The sequence below is a fragment of the Herpailurus yagouaroundi genome, unplaced genomic scaffold, assembly GCF_014898765.1.
Source record: "Herpailurus yagouaroundi ecotype Mexico unplaced genomic scaffold, PumYag 185, whole genome shotgun sequence".
In the NCBI taxonomy this organism is placed as follows: domain Eukaryota; kingdom Metazoa; phylum Chordata; class Mammalia; order Carnivora; family Felidae; genus Herpailurus; species Herpailurus yagouaroundi.
Window position 1 is genome coordinate 20,439,335 of NW_024412416.1, and position 18,845 is coordinate 20,458,179.

The window sequence follows — 18,845 nt, forward strand, 5'->3', positions numbered from 1 at the left end:
AGTTACTTGTGAAGGTGAACGTATTTTCATGTTTATTGTTATTTGTATATTTTTTCTGAATTGTCCCTTCCTGCTACTCATTTTTTCCTCAGTTGTCTCTTTTAAACTGATTCATAGTTCCTTATATGTTCTAAATATCAAATTCTTGTATGTGTTGTTAGGTCAGTATATAAATCTTAATATTGAACTCATTACACATGTTCTTTCAAACTATGAAATTTATTCAGTTTGAACTTTTTAGTTGTTTTAAACCCCATTTCATTTGGTTCAGCCAAAAAATATATATACTATATTTTAATTATTTGCATCCTTTTTAACTTCTTATGTAATCACTGCTGTTGATATATGAGGGATTTTGTGCCTTGAACTTTAACAGTCCTCTATTTTTGATGATACAGATATTTAAGAAATATATTATGGTTTGGAGTTTGTTCCATCTGAAATTGTATTTTTGTCATTGATATGCATAGAGATCTAATATTTCTAAATCTGTAGACATTTGTCCTAATATCATTCATTAAATAGCATGCTTTTTTCTGACAGCTTGGGGCTGCCACTTCATTAATAAATTTTACTACTGTGGATAGATTCCTCCATTTTCTATTTTGTTACTTTGATCTGTACTACTCTAGTTTTCATTATTAGGTTTTAATAGTATTTTGATAACTGTTAGAGTGTCATTGTTTTTCAAAGTTTGCTTGGCTGTTCTTACACTGTACTCCTACAAATGATTTCACAATCATCTTTATGCTTATAAGTTTTTTCTTTTTTTTTTAATTTTACCAATGTGTAGTCTCCGGAGCAGAGAGGAAGAGAGAATTTCTAAACCTGGGGCTGTCTCAACTCCTGTAAAGCATGCGGATGATCATACACCTAAAACAGAAGAAGTTGTAGTTGAAAGAAATGAGAAACAAGCACCCACTCTTCCAGGTAAGCCTAGCAAAATACTACATTCGGAAAACATTTGCAGTCAGACTAAATAAAATAATTGTCAGAATTTACAGAAGACTTAAAGATGCTTTCTTGATTATGATGATTGTTATTTCTATTACTACTATTACTCCTACTTCTGCTACTACCTATGTTTGAATTTTTCTGTATTTGACTTCCAGAATATTCCTTATGGGTATAATGTTGGCATGAATCAGTAGGCTTTCATGAATTTTTAAAAAAAATTTCTGGATAGAAATTATTCATAGTTGGGGTGCCTGAGTGGCTCAGTCAGTTGAGTGTCCAACTCTTGATTTCAGCTCAGGTCATGATCCCAGGGTTGTGGGATCGAGCTCCTTATCAGGCTCCACGCTGAGCATGGAGCCTGCTTAGGATTCATTCTCTCTCTCTGCCCACCTCCCACATGCTTACTCTCTCTAAAATTTAAAAGAAAAAAATAAATAATTCATAGTTAACAACTATTCACAATTGAGTAAAGTTGTTCTCTAACATTTCTCATTTAGGAAAATTGGCATAAGTTTTTTTAAGTTATTTTGCCAATTGAAAATGTTTTCATAAGCACTGTAAGTTATACCCTGTGAAAACGTATGAGATCAGATATAAGAATCTGCAAGCCTCCTAGATCCATTTTCTTGAAAGGCTGGGAGATTTTGCTTCTCCTGTCTCAGTTCCTTTGCTCAGATCTTTTTGCTCTGCTTGTTTAGTGGCAAAGAATGTGGTTATTTAAAAACAAATTTTACCACAGTGAAGAAAGATGGCTGCTTTGACAGTCTGAGAGAAATGTAGTGATTCTGTCTTGTTCTCCTTTTCCTCATCTACCTCTCCCCTCCTCCCCCAGAGGATTTTTCAGAACCTAACAGCATACTTGGTGTAAAGACATCAGAATTTGTAACTGTACTCTGTGCTTTAACATATATATAGTATATATGTTCCTTACCAATTTCTCTGAGCTTATATTTTGCTGATGAATTTTTACATGTATTTTGTGGATTCTTTATTGTTTGAATATTTTCCTGACTGCTTACATTATTCTAGTTTTTAATAAAGTGATTCTTGCACGATTTTTAAATTTTCTTTCTTTTAGAACCAAAGCCTGTATACGCTCAAGTTGGACAGCCAGACGTGGATTTACCTGTCAGTCCATCTGATGGCGTCCTGCCTAATTCAACTCATGAAGATGGGATTCTGCGGTAATGTGATTTTAAACTTGTATTGTCTTCTCTGTCCATTATTCAGCATGATTTAAAGTGAAAATTCAGTCGCAGACCATATTTCATATCCTTTTTAAAATAGTGTGTACCACTTAATGCTATGGTTTTTTATTTTAAATTATTTATATGACACAGATTAGAGAATAAAAAAGAAACTTTTGGGATGTTGACTTTCTCACCATTGTCCCTGCCTAGTTTTCAGGTCGGGAATTACAAAAGTTAAAAATTGTTTTCTACTTAAACATCAAAAATTTTCACAAGCTTTCTAATGCCCTAGCATTTAAAAAAAAACAAAAAACAAAGAAACAACAACAACAAAACAGTGTTTCTCCATTTTAACACTATTGACATTTTGGGTTGGGTACTTGTTTATTGTGGTAGACTGTCCTTCTCATTGTGGAATATTTAGCATCATCCCTGACCACTAGCTGCCAGTGGCACCTTCCAGTTGTGACAACCAAAAATATCTCCAGACATTGCCACATGGTTTCTGGGGGCAAAATCACCCTTGGTTGAGAACCTGTTCTCAACCTGTTAGCAACTCAAAAGTAAGTTTTTTTATATTCCACACCTTTTATTGCTATATGTTTTATACTTTATGGGATTGAGATATAAATTTTATAACCAGATTGCAAACCATCATGATCACCAAATTAGTCTTTTGTTGCCTCTGTGGTAAAGGGGCATAATGTTAATAACTGAAAATAAACAAACTTTTTAAAGTGGGTTAGATCTAGACCCCTGCTCTCATCTGTTTTCTTTGCTAAAGGGAATTGGGTTGTCACTACAATACCTAGCTAGCTAGAGAGAAAACTCCTGAAATAGATGGGTTTGACACAGATTAAAATTGTATGTTGCTAATATCAGATAGCTGATAATTCAAAATACAGATTGTGAAGGAACAGTTTCCTTCTTTTTTCCTTTCTTAAAAATTGCTTGGAAGCTTTTATAACTCTAAAGTTTAAGAAAAAGTAACGATGTGATTCCAGAGACCTATTTCCCAGGAGAACCCTCAAGAACAGATACGAAAGAAGATTGAGGATGCAGGCAGGATTTGTAGTTGAGCCAGAAAACAGTTCATTCACATCCAGTGACTGGATTTGGGGCAGAAGTAGTTAATGGGTTTACCTTTTGTTATTGTTGCAAGAAGTTGATATAATGCAGATAAAACAGAGTATAAAATGTCAGTCCTATAGGCCACATGACAATGAGACTGGGCCTAAAGCTGTCCTCATAAAAAAAAAAAAAAAAAGCTGTTCTTTAAAAAGGCCTATTTTGCTAAGGGATGCAGACTAAAAAAATCAATGATTTTTAGTTTTTGAGGCCTGTAGGTCAGTCTGTGTGATAAAAGAACTACCAGGGACCTGGAGTCTCAAGCAAGGACTTTGAGGAAGGGTTTCCAAAACCTCTCCTTACAATTGGTTTGGGAGAGGAGTCTAAGCAGGCTCTGGACTCAACCTGGCAAAGTAGGATAGCACCATGCCAGGTGATTGACATGGTCCACGATGATACTGGCTACTAGTTTCATGGAGGGACCAAGGGTGCCACCAGCCCTGGGAGTAAGTGACCTTATCTAACCTACAGGCTCTGATGTTTACATCTTAGTAAATGTTAGTTCCAGGTGAAGAAGTGGGATCAAGTGTGAATACCTTATAACATCTAAAACTTAAGGTGGTCTTTAGTTGGATTAAAAGAACTAGACCCCTCTCTCTTTCCTCAACCCATTCATTCATTGATTTGATTTGTATTTTTTACTTTCTATGAGTTTCTAATAATTTTTTCATTGTTACTTAATGAATTAAAAGAAAGGGACTTTTCTATCCTTCATGTCAGAATAGGTAATAGAATTGTGTGTATTCTTGACTAGAAATTGTGAGAAAGTTCTAGAAACCTAGCTGGGTAATTTGTATTTAATTACCCTACAGGGTAGTTTGTAATTATGATCCATTTCTGCCCACTCATTCTTCTAAGACATCCTTTAGTCTTTGTTTCAGGAATATCATGGTGATGGTACACTGATGATAAAAGAATGTGCATACATTTATTCCTTCCCATTCTCTCTCTCTCGTAAGAAAAGGGCAGAGATTGAGTATGGGGCTAATCCAGAAAGGCTGATTGATGATAAGATTTTTATTTAAAAATCCAGAGAGGCTGCAGAGTAAGTGATCTGTATGAACTCAGAGTCTACCAACTGCAAAGTTTAAAAACCATCATCTATTGGATGTAAAGATCACAATGCTTGGAGCCTCATTTTGATTCCCTGGTATTAGGAAAATTTGTCAATTTGTGCTTCAGTTTCTACCTTTGTAAAACAGTACTTTTCAGTTATTCCATAGAGATGATATGAATGAATTGGGGTGGAAAAAAATGGAAGTTTTTTGTTTTTTTTGTTTTTTTTTGTTTTTACCATTGTGAATGTACCATGTATATCCAAGACTTTGAGTTGGGAAAACATTGTTTTTATAAACTAGTTTTAGAAATTAGTTGTAAAGCAGTAATTGCATATTAAATTCAGATATTTTAAAACTTATTAATCAGAGAATAAAAGAAAGTACCATTAAATCTGACTTGGAATTCTAGCACTAAATTGTATTCAGTAAATTAGTGGTATGAGGGAAATTTCAGAAATGATCGTCCTTTGTTTCATTCTAAATATAGTTCTCATTGTATCAGTTTACTATAACTTTTCAAGCTTCTCTTAACCATTTCAAATGAAATATTTGTTTTAACAGGCCCAGCATGAAATTGGTAAAATTCAGAAAAGGAGATAGTGTGGGTCTGCGGCTGGCTGGTGGAAATGATGTTGGAATATTTGTAGCTGGTGTTCTAGAAGATAGCCCTGCAGCCAAAGAAGGCTTAGAAGAGGGTGATCAAATTCTCAGGGTATGTTGGTATATCAGAAATGTGATTTGAAAGTACTTAATCTTTAGAGAAAGACCTCAAACACAGCAAACCTATTATAATTCAGTTGTAATCTTCTGTCACAGCCTATTGAACCAGACAACCATTCAGATGAATCCGTCAAGTCTTGGTTTTACTGGCCTCATCCCTTCCCATTGCTGCATTCGTTCTTGTTGACTGCTGTGTTATGTGTTACTACACAGTGTGATGCTCTGGTTTCATTTAAATCTCTGGCGTTCATTGAACCTACCAAAAAAAAAAAAAAAAAAAAAAAGGTCTTAGATCCCTATACCAAGTAGTCATTTTAAGTTCAACTAGACCTTCAGGCAGGCAAGACTGTCATGGGCCACAACTTGCCATCTGTCGTTTCTCTCCCATGGGATCAGTCCTTGCAGCAGTCCTCTGGGGCTTTCTTCACCCCGGTGTGATGGCTCACGTGCAGGGAGATGGGATTTCCATCAGGCAAATGTGTAAGCTGCCCTGGCTCCAAAGCTTCATGGCCCGCAAGAGACAGGACCAGTTACAGGAGTCGGAAAGCCCACTTCAGACGTGGTCTTTTCTTCTGTTGTTGTTTTTCTGTCTTTTCTATAAGCAATGCTATCTAGTCACATAGGACCATCCATGTCTGTCTCTTCTTAAAACATCCAAACCTCATGGCAGATAAACTATGTCCCATTTTAACAAAAAGATCATATCTATTAAATGTGAATTCCTATTTGCTCCACCTCTCCACCTCATATTGTCATCACCACCCCTATTCTGCTCTCTTCCTGCATTCAGGCTACCTCCTGGCCATGTGCTGGATTCAGTCTCCTGCTCAGAATCTTTCTGCTTGTTCATGTTTTTCTCTTTCCCTCTCCCCCGCCTCTTCATTTATTCTGTACTGTCGTCTTTCTCTCCTTTTGCTGTTGAACTTGTCAGTATGGTGGAGTCCCTTCCCTGCTTTGTTTTCAGTCATTGCTGTCATAAAATTTTATAGTTCGGCTTCTACCTTAACCACTGCTGAATCTGAATTTTCATAAGCCATCATTGACCTAATGGCATCCTCAGTTCTCATTTTCCTTTATTTCTTAGCAGTGTTTTGACTATCTTAAGTGCTTTCATGAAGTGCTTTCTTCCTTGGATTCCATAACATTGCCATTCTGATACTCCTTTAATCTTTTAAATTCTTTTCCCAACCATCTTTAATGGTTCTTCTAAAACTTGGGGAATATAAGCAGCTCTGTGCTTCTCTCTTGCTACTACGCAGTCTCCATCTTGGGTTTGATGACTCATGTCAGCAGCCCACTCTTGGAATCTTCACTTTGAGCTCTTGCCTGAGTTTCCTCACACTGGGCCAGCTGCCCATGGCCATTTTCCTCCTCTGCTTTCTGTCTTCCTTTCCCTCCAAACTTAGCATAAAATCAAGGTATGATCTTTGACTTACTGGTTTCCATCTCACAGTGTACTTTGATTCTTCCTGGTGATATTTACATTGTGCTCAGACACATCGTGGATAATAATGTTCACTGTATTAAAGAAATTAAACAGACCTATCTCTTATCTACTGCATATCCTATTTGAAATAATCAGGGCATACATACATCATTTTATTTTATTTTATGTTATGTTATTTTTTAAAAGCTCTTTCTTAATTTTATTTTTTAAGTAAGCTCTGTCCCCAACATGGTGCTTGAGCTTACAACGCTGAGATCAGGAGTCACGTTGCTCTACGAACAGAGCCAGCCAGGCACCCCTACATACATCATTTTTAATTTATTTCCTAAGAGTTTGCTCTTGTTTTGTATCATAAAAGTAGCGCATGTTAATAGTTTTTAATCTGGAAAATTTTCAAAAGGTAAAAAGAAAATCTATCTGTAATCCTGCATGCACTTAGTAACATCATTTTGATATGTGTCCTTTGGTTCTTAAGAGCTTCAAGTATAAGTAGATATTGACTTGGCAAACCTTGACTTACATCATACAAAAACTCTTACAGAGATGCCACAATGTATACACTTATTTTTTTTTTTTTACCTCATTTCCTTCTGATTTCTTTTTCAGAAACTATTAAAAAGTAGGATTCTATTATACATTCACAGAATTTTAAAAAATCTTTTTTTATTGAGGTATATTGGTATACAACATTATAACTTACAAAAATTTAAAGCCAGAGAGTTGTCTTTTTTGGTCTAAATTGGTTAGATTTTGCAGTAGATGATCTTTAATGTCAGCATGCATTGTGGCTTTTCTTTAAATGAATTTACACCTTCACTCAGTTTACTTGGTTTCTACTTATTTTAAAGTAAAGTATATTAATTTCTTCCAAAGGAAAATCATTTTTTCCCCTCTTAAAGATGTGATATTTTCAAATTAGCTGAAGTCTGAAAACACTTGTTCTCTATGTAGAGAAGTATTTTCATAATTTTAAAATATGACCAAGAGTAATTTATGAAATACATTTTAACAGGTAAACAATGTAGATTTCACAAACATCATAAGAGAAGAAGCCGTTCTTTTCCTGCTCGACCTCCCTAAAGGAGAAGAAGTGACCATACTGGCTCAGAAGAAGAAAGATGGTGAGATATTGCCTGAAAATGGAGAAAATCTGTAGAATTTTGAGAAATTAAATAGGGACTTGAATTTCCATTTTTTAATAAATCACTCAGTTGAGTGATAAATGAATTTGTTAATGTCAGAGGGAGTTTAAATCACTTAGGGGCACATAGTGTTACATTATGCTTATTTGAAAGTGTGATAATACCACCAGCCTTTCTGGCATTCTAATTTAGATAGAATGCTGTCCAGACCTTCACATGGCATAGAAAAATCCTGGTTTTTATTAGCCATCAGAACCATGCAGAAGCATATGGTTAGCTTCCAAAGTTTTTACTGATGTTTTCTAAGCAATACATTTTTGTTAGCATTAATTAAAGACAGTGGCTAATTGTCTTTGATTAAGCAGATACACTTTTCACTTAAAACAGGATTTCTCCACCTCAGCACTGCTGTCACTTTGGGCCAAATAATTGTTTTTGTGGGAGCTGACCCATTCATTGTAGTATGTTTAGAAATGTCCCTGGCTTCTATCCACTAGATGCCAGTTGCACACATACCAAATCAAAAATGTCTCCAGATATTGCCAAATATCCCCTGGGGGAAGCAGAGTTACCATTATTTGAGAACCATTTATTTAGAAAATGTGAATATCTGTAATAATTTGCAGCAAAATTAAGTTAGATGACTTAAATAGAGAGCACATGCGTGGTTTTGGACAAGTTGCTTGATCTTGCGTTACTCAGGCAAGAGCTCGAGTTTCTGCATTACTTTCCTTATCTGCAAAATGGAGATGCTAACCTAAGCATTCCTGTTTCATGAGGTCATGGTGATACACATGAGCTAGAATACTGAATACAGCACCTCATAGTAAGAATTCAACATATGTTGAGGGCTATTTTTATTATTATTACCAATAGCATCTTCACATAATCTGTTCTTTTCAGATTAATTTATCTCACTAGCTATTGATACTGTTTTTGTTTTGATTCCTTTTAGTTTATCGTCGCATCGTTGAATCAGATGTAGGAGATTCTTTCTATATTAGAACCCATTTTGAATATGAAAAGGAGTCTCCCTATGGACTTAGTTTTAACAAAGGAGAGGTGTTCCGTGTTGTGGATACCTTGTACAATGGAAAACTAGGCTCTTGGCTTGCTATTCGAATTGGCAAAAATCATAAAGAAGTAGAACGAGGCATCATCCCCAATAAGAACAGGTATGAATATTTGGATACTTCTCATAGAACAAGTTAAGTAAATGATGATGGAAGACTTTAATCCCACTGGGAAATTTTGGCAATGCAAAGAGTTAGTTTTCATTGTATTTACTGTGTCTATGATTGACTTAGTTGTACAGACTCATTTATTTTAGTTTAAGCATTGAGATTTATTTTTTATTTTGTTTTTAACATATGAAATTTATTGTCAAATCGGTTTCCATACAACACCCAGTGCTCATCCCAAAAGGTGCCCTCCTCAATACCCATCACCCACCCTCCCCTCCCTCCCACCCCCCATAAGCATTGAGATTTAAACTGCATGTGAAGAGAATTCTATCCAGTATTTTGACATTTTATCTATGAGTCTTTTTGTTTTGTTTTGTTTTTAAATATATTTATTTGTCTACCTGTCCTCTGTCTATTCTGTCTTTTTTTATCCAGGGCTGAGCAGTTAGCCAGTGTACAATACACACTTCCAAAAACAGCAGGAGGAGACCGTGCTGACTTTTGGAGATTCCGGGGTCTTCGCAGCTCCAAGAGAAATCTTCGAAAGAGTAGAGAGGATTTGTCAGCTCAGCCAGTTCAAACAAAGTTTCCAGCCTATGAAAGAGTTGTTCTTCGAGAAGGTTATTTTCTGTAGACTAACCTTAATACCCTTTAATGTCAATATGCTAAAGAAAGAAAAAGTATAAACTATGTTGTTTTTTCTTTGACTTTCTCTCCAGCTGGATTTCTGAGACCTGTAACTATCTTTGGACCCATAGCTGATGTTGCCAGAGAAAAGCTGGCAAGAGAAGAACCAGATATTTATCAGATTGCAAGTAAGTAGCCTTAAGACTGACTTAAGATCAGGGCGCCTGGGTGGCTCAGTCGGTTGAGCGTCCAACTTTGGCTCAGGTCATGATCTCGTGGTCTGTGAGTTCGAGCCCCGCGTTGGGCTCTGTGCTGACAGCTCAGAGCCTGGAGCCTGCTTCGGATTCTCTGTCTCCCTCTCTCTCTGCCCCTCCCCTGCTCATGCTCTGTCTCTCTCTCTCTGTCAAAAATAAATAAACAAAAAAAAAAAAAAAAGACTGAAGATGAGGTTGAGGGTGTTACTTAATTAGTTATTTCTCTAAAGGGTGTATCTGATCCATTCACTTAATAGAAATAAAACTTTCTGGAAGTGAAAATTTGCAGTTTACCTCATGTATTTAATTTGAAGGGAAACTTGAGTGATTGTGTTCTTGTTATACCAATTCCCTTTAATAATAAAAAGAATCACCATTTATGAAGCCCTGGCCTTCATATGAAAATTGCACACAATCTTGTTTAATAAATCCTGACAATATTACAATGGGGTGTCAGTATCCATTTACCAGCATTATCCATGCTGAAGTCAAGTAACTTGAGCGTTAGAGTGGTAGGGACCATCACAACCTGTTTACTCCAAACTTTCCTGATGACACCCAGCTGATGAGTCACAAAACTCAACTTTGAACCCAACCTTTCCTGGCTTTAATCCAGTGCTTTCAGTCATTGAGCTAATAGAAACACTCAAGTATATAAAAAGGGTAATGAAAGCATGATTCAAGCGATCAGTTATTATTGTAGGCATTTATAGTAAGTTAGTGTTAAATATAAATATTGAAGATGTAGTGCTTTAAATGCCTTGCAGAGTTTGCTTGCAGATTTCTTTTATTAGTTCATTAGTTTAGCTATGGTGGTATTTAAATATACAGACTTAGTTATGACCACTGTAGCTTGCTCTAAACTATATGTAAACACTTGAAACTGGTTTTTTTCCCCTAATTATAAAAATAACATTTTCTATTTGGAAAGGTTAGAGAATTAGTTTTGACATACATCATAATCATCCTAAATTTTATCCTGTCATATTTTATTCCACCCTATCACCCTTTGTAAGCAGACTTTTGTGGAGTTTTATTTATTGTTTTCTTTCTTAATAGATAATACCATATTTTTTTATTATCCATTCTGCAACCAAAATTTGGTTGAACAGCCTTCTGTTGTTTACATAATTTTTTCAGTGTTATATTTTACTGTTATAAAGGATACAGAAATCTGTCCATATTTTTATTTGCTTGTTTATGCTCTGCCTTCCTTCCCAAAGGATTTAAATACTCAAGAATATAGCTTTTTCCATATTTACGGTAATTTTCTTAGCATTTTCAAAGACAGGAAGGAGTGAACCATAGGATATGAACATTTTCTGGCTACTGCTATTTATAATCCTATTGCCTTCCAGAGGGTTGTGCCATTGTTTTTGTTGTTTCTACCTACTATATGAGATCTGCGTTAATATTTTTAACTTCATAAGTGCTAATTTAAAGGATCAGAGCATTGCCTTATTATATTGCTTTTCACTTGGTTTTTGGTAAAGTTGAATGAGGATATTTTATGAAACTAAGATTTGCAGACACATAATAATAAAATTTGAGCAAGTAAGAAAATGTTTATTTCTGATTCCCCATTCAGTTTGATTTTTTTCAGAAGAGGTTTTTTGGGGTCATTGTTATAGGTAACATTTAACATAAAGAATTTAGTGGTGGGGCGCCTGGGTGGTTTAGTTGTTTAAACATCCTACTTAAGCTCAGGTCATGATCTCTTGCTTTGTAAGTTCAAGCCTTGCTTTTGGAGAGCTCAATCCCCACTCTGGGCTCCGCACTTTCCCTCTCTCTGCACCTTGTGGGATTCTCTCTGCCCCTTGCTCACTGGCACACGGGTGCTTCTCTCTCTCTCTCGGTCTCTCTGTCTCTCTCTCTCTCAAATAAATAAGTAAGTAAATAAATAAATACAATTTTTAAAAAAAGAAAAAAAGTTAGTGGTAACCCCACCCATAACCAAACCTTGGGTTTTTTAAATTTAGGAAAAGTGTGAAGACTTATAAAGCCCTACCTTAGGGAGCAATTGATTGATTTAATTGGGTTTACTCTACACTATAGCCAGACTCTTATAAAAGAGATTCAAATAGCTTAGTTAGTGTCCTCTCTGAATCTAATGAAGGTCTTTTGAGTTAAGGAATTAGTAGCTTTTCTCCAACCAAAACTCCCAGTTGATCTCTCTCTCTAATTCTCTGTTCACCAGATTTGAAATTCTGCTCTCTTTGTCCATGGAGCTTTTACCTTATGATAGTCTCATTCTCTAGAGTCATTCCCCCTATCATTCATTGTGACCTTTGTCCTTCCAAATCTCTTGATTTTTGTCTGATCTGAAACACCAGAGTTCCTTTTTGTCTTTGAAGCTTTCCATGTGACCAGAGTCACAAACATTGCTGTACCTTTTTAGGGAAGAACTTCATATAAATTGGACCTCTGAGATAATTTGGTTAGTAACCATCTCAAGCTGCACTTGACACACTGTAGATGAGTAGAGAGAGATAGGTTACTAGTATGAAACCATAGGCTGTCTCACAGTTAGAAATCAACTGCTCCTAGGTTCCCCTTCTACTATTATAGAAAAGATCTCTAACCCAGAAGTCTCCAACCAGTCTGCTATATAGCATTGTTGCTGATGGATCTGCCCAGGTATTGATTTTGTCAGTCCCCCTTGGCTAGATGGAGCTCTACCCAGGAGAGGCCTCCTCAGTTTATCTCTGTTGGCCATACAAATAGTGCCATTTTCTCTGCATGTCACAATGTGTAAAACATTTGGAAGTAGTGCCATGTCAAGCCATTTTAAGCACAAGGCAAAAGAAAAAAAGTGGGTCCATACATACATGTTTTTACATCTTTTTCAATGGCTGTTTTTCCCCAGGACATTGAAGTAGTTAGAAAAATTTTGGAAAACATGAAAAATACGTGTATTAAAACTCATATTATTTCAAGTTTAAATATTTTATTTGTATCAAACACAGATTTTATAATTTTCTTTTCCTGGCTTTAATGGAAGCAAGCTCATCAATATTTTTAAATCCGCTTTTTAAAATCATATTTTCAATGGGAAGAATTGCCATATTTGATCATTTCTCTTGACCAAGTGACAGTCTTAGATATTTACTCATGTTTCACTTAACTGGTTCTATTTAAAATTTTGGTATGCTGTTTATTGTGGGTTACTAGTTTTGATATTTTGAACATATTGCAGCAAAATATTACTTGATTGCAGAGTTTTTGTAGTACCCCTTAAATATTGCTCCTGAGGCAAGCGCCTCACTTACCTTCTCCTAATCCCGGAATTGTTGGGAAGCATTAATCTTAACCCAGTGGTGCTCAGCCAGGGGCAGTTCTGATCTATTGTGGATATTGGCCACTCCTGGATACATTTTTATTGGTCCCAGTGTGGACCGGAGGCATATAGCAGGAGGAGGCCAGAAATGCTGCTGAACTGGCCATGGTGCACAGGGCAGCCCCTATAACTAACTATTGCAGAGCCCAACATGTCACTAGCACCCAGTAGTTGAGTTGAGAAACTCTGGTCTAACCAATAGAAATTTGATGTTTTGTTTTTGTCCTGACGTCATGAATAGAAAGTGAACCACGAGATGCTGGGACTGACCAACGTAGCTCTGGCATTATTCGCCTTCATACGATAAAGCAAATAATAGATCAGGTAAGTTCTTAAAAATTGCCCTATTTCATTATTAACTGTGAATGTTGTGTTTTGAGTGGTATGAAGTTTAGTTAATTTGGAAGTAGAAAAGTAGCTTTTCTAAGATTATTACTGATATACTATAAAAAAATTAAACCTCTACTGAAAGGCATTCCAGTAACCACTTTCAAAGAAAGTGCATTACATGCATCAAAAGATATTTATATGCATAAGGAATATGTTGTTACTTGACAGGGTCATGTTAGGAGCATTAAATTCTTGTACTCTTTTCACTTTACTGAACATAGATAATACTGTCAACTTGTAAGTATTGGGGCTGTCTTAAAGTGAGCTGGTTAAGAAGTTTTTAAAAAAATTTGGGCTAGAATTTGTATTGAACTAAGTTCTTATTACAAATTTTTCTAACATATACTCTGGAGACATTTTGGAGCCCAGTTAAAGGTCTATTACCATTGGAATGTAATCTAGGCTGTGACTTTTTTTGAAGGTGATGATTCTTAATTAACTGTGGCTTGTGTCCTTATTTGTTTTTTGCTTTGTGTCTCCAGGACAAACATGCTTTATTAGATGTAACCCCAAATGCAGTTGATCGTCTGAATTATGCCCAGTGGTATCCAATTGTAGTGTTCCTTAACCCTGATTCTAAGCAAGGTGTGAAAACTATGAGGATGAGGTTATGTCCAGAATCTCGGAAAAGTGCCAGGAAATTATATGAACGGTCTCATAAACTTCGTAAAAATAATCACCATCTTTTTACAAGTGAGTATATTAAAGGCCTTCATTTAGTTTAAAATGTCTAGGCAACAATATGTAGACAAAAATGTGTTGTTTAGATGCCAAAAGCTATATAACTTTTGCCTTGGAAAGCTTCCTGTTAGTATTAACGGCTGCTGTTGGATTGAAAGAAAATGTACAAGGCTGCCTTGTTGGCTCAGTTGGTTAAGCATGAGACTTCAGCTCAGGTCATGATCTCGCCGTGCATGAGTTTGAGCCCCATGTTGAGCTCTGTGCTGACAGCTCAGAGCCTGGAGCCTGCTTTGAATTCTGTGTCTCCCTCTGTCTCTGCCCCTCCTCCTCTCACCCTCTGTCTCTCTCGGTCTCTCAAAAAGAAATAAATGTTAAAAAAAATTTTTTTTTTAAATGTGTAGCACCAAAACAAATTTCAAAGATGTGTGTCCTCAAATATTGTATTTCAAATACTTAAGAAATGATGATTGAGCTCTAAGCAGATTTGAATGAATTCTGGCTTTTGACGGTATTCTAATCGTTAAACAATGTTGTTAATTTATTTTCAGCTACAATTAACTTAAATTCAATGAATGATGGTTGGTATGGTGCACTGAAAGAAGCCATTCAGCAACAGCAAAACCAGTTGGTATGGGTTTCTGAAGGAAAGGTAAGAAATTTCCTGTTATTTTTGAGCCCTTTCAATAAATGATATAACAAATCAGAAAAGCCTTTGAGTTACCATTGTTTCTAATTAGATCAACATATTAGAATAATTTGGGGAGAGTTTGTTTTTGATAGTAAAAGACTTTAAGTTTTTATAAATTGTTTTTGATAGTAAAAGATTCTGAAATTTCCCTACCTATTGAATTACCACTTCAGTGGTGTCATCTCAGAGAGTTCTTAAATGATAACTAAAAGAGTAAGTTTGAGTTCTGGCTCTGCTCCTGTCTGAGGAATGACTTAGAACCTGGCTTCACTTTCCTTCTCTGGAAATGAGGAGAGTTGGGTGGGTAGGTGAGTGTTGCCCAGAGTGTTGTCCTCTGCATACAAGATTTAGGACTTGGTCAGAAAGAAAAAGGCACTGTGAAGGCTGAAGGCAAGTAACAGATGAGAAATCTGCAACCACACCCCCTACATGGGGCAGTGGGACCCACCAGCATGGTAAAGGCTTTGAGAAGCCTTAAGTAAAGAACATGTGTTATTTTGTTTACCTAGGGATTTTTTTTTTCACTTAGCGGCTGTTAATATTGTTTTAACTTACTAGGAAATGTTGGACAAAGCAATTCATCATTTTTAGATTCAAATTTTGATTTTATATACATCCAAATGGCCAGCTCTATTTTTTTTTTTATTATTTTTTTAAGTTTTATTTCGAGAGAGACCATGAGCAGGGGAGGGGCAGAGAGAAAGAGAATCCCAAGCAGGCTCTGCAATGTCAGTGCAGAGCCCGGATGTGCGGTTCGAACTCTCTAACCGTGAGGTCATGACCTGAGTCAAAATCAGGAGTTGGACACTTAACCAACTGAGCCACCTAGGCGCCCTGCAGATGGCCAGCTTTAAAATAGCTACTATCTATTGTATTGTCAGTCTCTCTGGTTTTATAGCAGTCTTCGATGGGAAAAAAGTGTTCATTTTGTTTGGCAAGTTAATACAGCTGAAAGAGCCTTTTGTTTTAATATCTTTTACCTTCAGTATAATATTATTGATGTTTTGGTTACTAGAGAAAATTGAGAATATCTCTGTTGTTTTTTTTGTGTGTGTGTGTTTTATATTTCCTTGTTGGCTTGGTTCTTGTTGTGTTTTGCGCCTGCATGGCCTCTACTTTCCTCTGCCTGGCTATGGCTACAGCTGCTCTGGCAGTGCATGCTGCATGCTTAGGACCACCATGCCCTTTGTCCAGGAAACACAAACCTCTGCAAGAAGAGATGTTACAGTGCTTACATCTAGAGGTAGTGTCTGCTCTGCTATTCCCACCTGTATTCATGTCAGAATCACGGTTTTTCTCATCAGTACCACTTGGGGGATGGACTGTGCATATGAGATCATCAGACCACTTTGAATAACTGATATATCAGCTGGGACACTTGACAGACAAATCCAGGTGGAAAAAACCTACTGCACCACTTTATAAAAACACACTATTACTAATTTTCTCTCATGTGGCATTTGATACAAAGGATCGCAGTCCCCGTCATACTAATCTGTAAAAACACAATTCTTTCAGCAGCCTTTGTCCACTCGAGTGGTTAATAGCTTGCATTGGTGATTCTCAAAATGAAGTTAGTTTAGAAATGCACAGAATGTGCTCTCTGCATATCTGAGGGATTTTCTTTATCCACAAATCTTAATATTGTGTAAATTTCTTTTTGTGGTATTATTGTGTGCTTCCTGTCTTGCTTGGGTTTTAAAATGCAGGTCTCACTCCCCCCAACTTTTTATGTGAGGAAAAATAGATCATTTGTTACTAGGATAGATGGATGCATTTTGTAAATCATAAAAGGTTGTTATAATTTAAATGAAGCTTGCTAGATCTCCTGCCCCTTCTATTCAAGTATATTTTATCATAATAGGCAAATTCTTAAACTAAAACCACATCATTTCACATTGACTTTCCTGAGTGTACTACTTTGGTCTAATTGCTAGGAAGAGATCTTTTTTGCAAGATCTGACATGGTCTTGTGTGTTCCCTACTAAACCAAGAAAAGTCATCCTGAGGCTTTCTTAACATGTAGGCATATGTCATTTCTTGGTTCAGAGCAACCCATGGTTCTTGCTCACTAGTGCATTTCACAGCACTGAAAGCGAGGTGGATTGGTGAGTTCCAAGTTAATTCTTCCCCAAGAACTTAAATATTTCCCTGGCTGGCTGATGGGTTAGAGTCTTACAGAACCCTGGTGAGTTAAAGGTTAGAATAGATAGCAAAATGGCTTCTCTTCTGTAGCAGCCATTAGGGAGTTTAGACACCGTTGAGATTTCTGTGGGGGAGAGTCTGCTCTAACATAGAGAGAGCCCTGGGATTCTCACTCCCTGAGCCCAGCAGGTACTTTGTTGAAAACGAGAGCCCCTAGGAGGCCTGACATACCCTAGTCTTTCTTATCAGGAAGGCAGTACTCAGGCTCAGGCTCATAAGAGAGCCAGGCATAGGACTGTGTGCAAAGTCCCATTCAGGCAGCTCAGGCCTTATGTTTCTCCTTCAGTCTGTGCTACAATGGAAGGAGGATTGAATTCTGGATCCCAGATCATTCAGCTCTCTTGCCTAACTGGGCACAATGTCCAGGCAAGCTCTTCAGGGACTGTTCTAATTAATCCAGGTACTAATTTCAAACTAGTATCTAATGGCAGCCTGTTGATGCAACTCTTTAGATTCCTTTCCCTCAGGTACTTCTCATTATCTTTCTAGTCTACTCAGAAGGTAAAGTAGACTAATAAAAACCAACTCAGTTCTTAACCACTTATCAAAGAGAAACATAATTGCATTTCTCCCTCAGCATCCATTGGACACTACATCTATGAAAAAAAATGAAAACAACAATTCTTAATTTAATGAGGCAACCGGCACTTAGGCGATTCTTTCCCATTTTGTTTTATAAAAACTTAAAGGGCCAAATACCAACTTTTTAAACAAGTTGTTTTCTCTATGTATATGTATGTAAGCTCTTACTCACCTTGAACTGTGGCATTTATTTTCATAGTTACTCTTACATGCGCTGTTCTGTCAGTGTGTCCTTGTTTCTGTCAGCTTGGTTTGGTAGCATTCTCCCTCTTCCCCTGGCTTTGGGGCAGTAAAGTAGGGACCTATTAGGTTGATTAGGTTTTATAACCCTGAGTGGTGTCAGAGTTTCTTCATGGACTCCTGGGGCTGAGCCTCGGAGTCCAGCTTTGTCCTGGCTGGCCAGCCAGCCTTTCATTCTTCCAAGCCCCTTCAGATCTCAAAGGATGTTCTGTGTGTCTGCATGTGTGCTTGTACAATCTTCTTGACCTTTCCTTGCCAGAAGTTTCAAGAAATAGATGTGATTTCTCCAAAGAAAAATGCCCTTTTCAATCTCCCTTGTAAAATAAAGGCCATCTCTTAAAGAACTACTGAATAAAATTTTTGATTTACTTTTATTTGACCCAGGCGGATGGTGCTACAAGTGATGACCTTGATTTGCATGATGATCGTCTGTCCTACCTGTCAGCCCCAGGTAGTGAATACTCAATGTATAGCACGGACAGTAGACACACTTCTGACTATGAAGACACAGATACAGAAGGCGGGGCCTACACTGATCAAGAACTAGATGAAACTCTTAATGATGAGGTTGGGACTCCACCGGAGTCTGCCATTACACGGTCCTCTGAGCCTGTAAGAGAGGACTCCTCTGGAATGCATCATGAAAACCAAACATATCCTCCTTATTCACCACAAGCGCAGCCACAACCAATTCATAGAATAGACTCCCCTGGATTTAAAACAGCCTCTCAACAGGTAAGCAGCAAGCATTCAACGTTTTGTAGTTAGAAGTGAATTATTAAATCTTAGAATGTGGTGATTGAGTTGAAGAGTATATTTTGTCCTTTCTTCAGATTAAGAATTGATCTTTAATTTCAATTTGACAATACCAAGGACTTAATTCTAAGCTTTGTGTGTTTGTCTTACACAGCAGTATACTGAAGTTCTTTTAAAAAATTGAGGACATGAGGTCATAGTTTTGTTATTCAGCACACTTAAAATGTATGTCTACCAACCCCTATAAATGGAAGTGGGA

The 18,845-nt window shown here is 36.8% G+C and overlaps 1 protein-coding gene across 7 annotated transcripts in view; it reads left to right on the forward strand.

Annotated features, from left to right (window-relative positions):
- Nucleotides 1-18,845, forward strand: part of TJP1 (tight junction protein 1) — a 377,020-nt gene that overhangs the window by 337,876 nt on the left and 20,299 nt on the right. For all 7 annotated transcript variants that reach the window (XM_040493816.1, XM_040493817.1, XM_040493818.1 and 4 more), the window contains 11 exons: nt 794-930; nt 2,036-2,141; nt 4,895-5,045; nt 7,513-7,621; nt 8,598-8,817; nt 9,262-9,446; nt 9,546-9,641; nt 13,286-13,368; nt 13,917-14,127; nt 14,664-14,764; nt 18,215-18,565. In XM_040493816.1, coding sequence (XP_040349750.1) covers nt 794-930; nt 2,036-2,141; nt 4,895-5,045; nt 7,513-7,621; nt 8,598-8,817; nt 9,262-9,446; nt 9,546-9,641; nt 13,286-13,368; nt 13,917-14,127; nt 14,664-14,764; nt 18,215-18,565 — 1,750 coding nt within the window. The remainder of the gene's footprint in view (nt 1-793; nt 931-2,035; nt 2,142-4,894; nt 5,046-7,512; nt 7,622-8,597; nt 8,818-9,261; nt 9,447-9,545; nt 9,642-13,285; nt 13,369-13,916; nt 14,128-14,663; nt 14,765-18,214; nt 18,566-18,845) is intronic.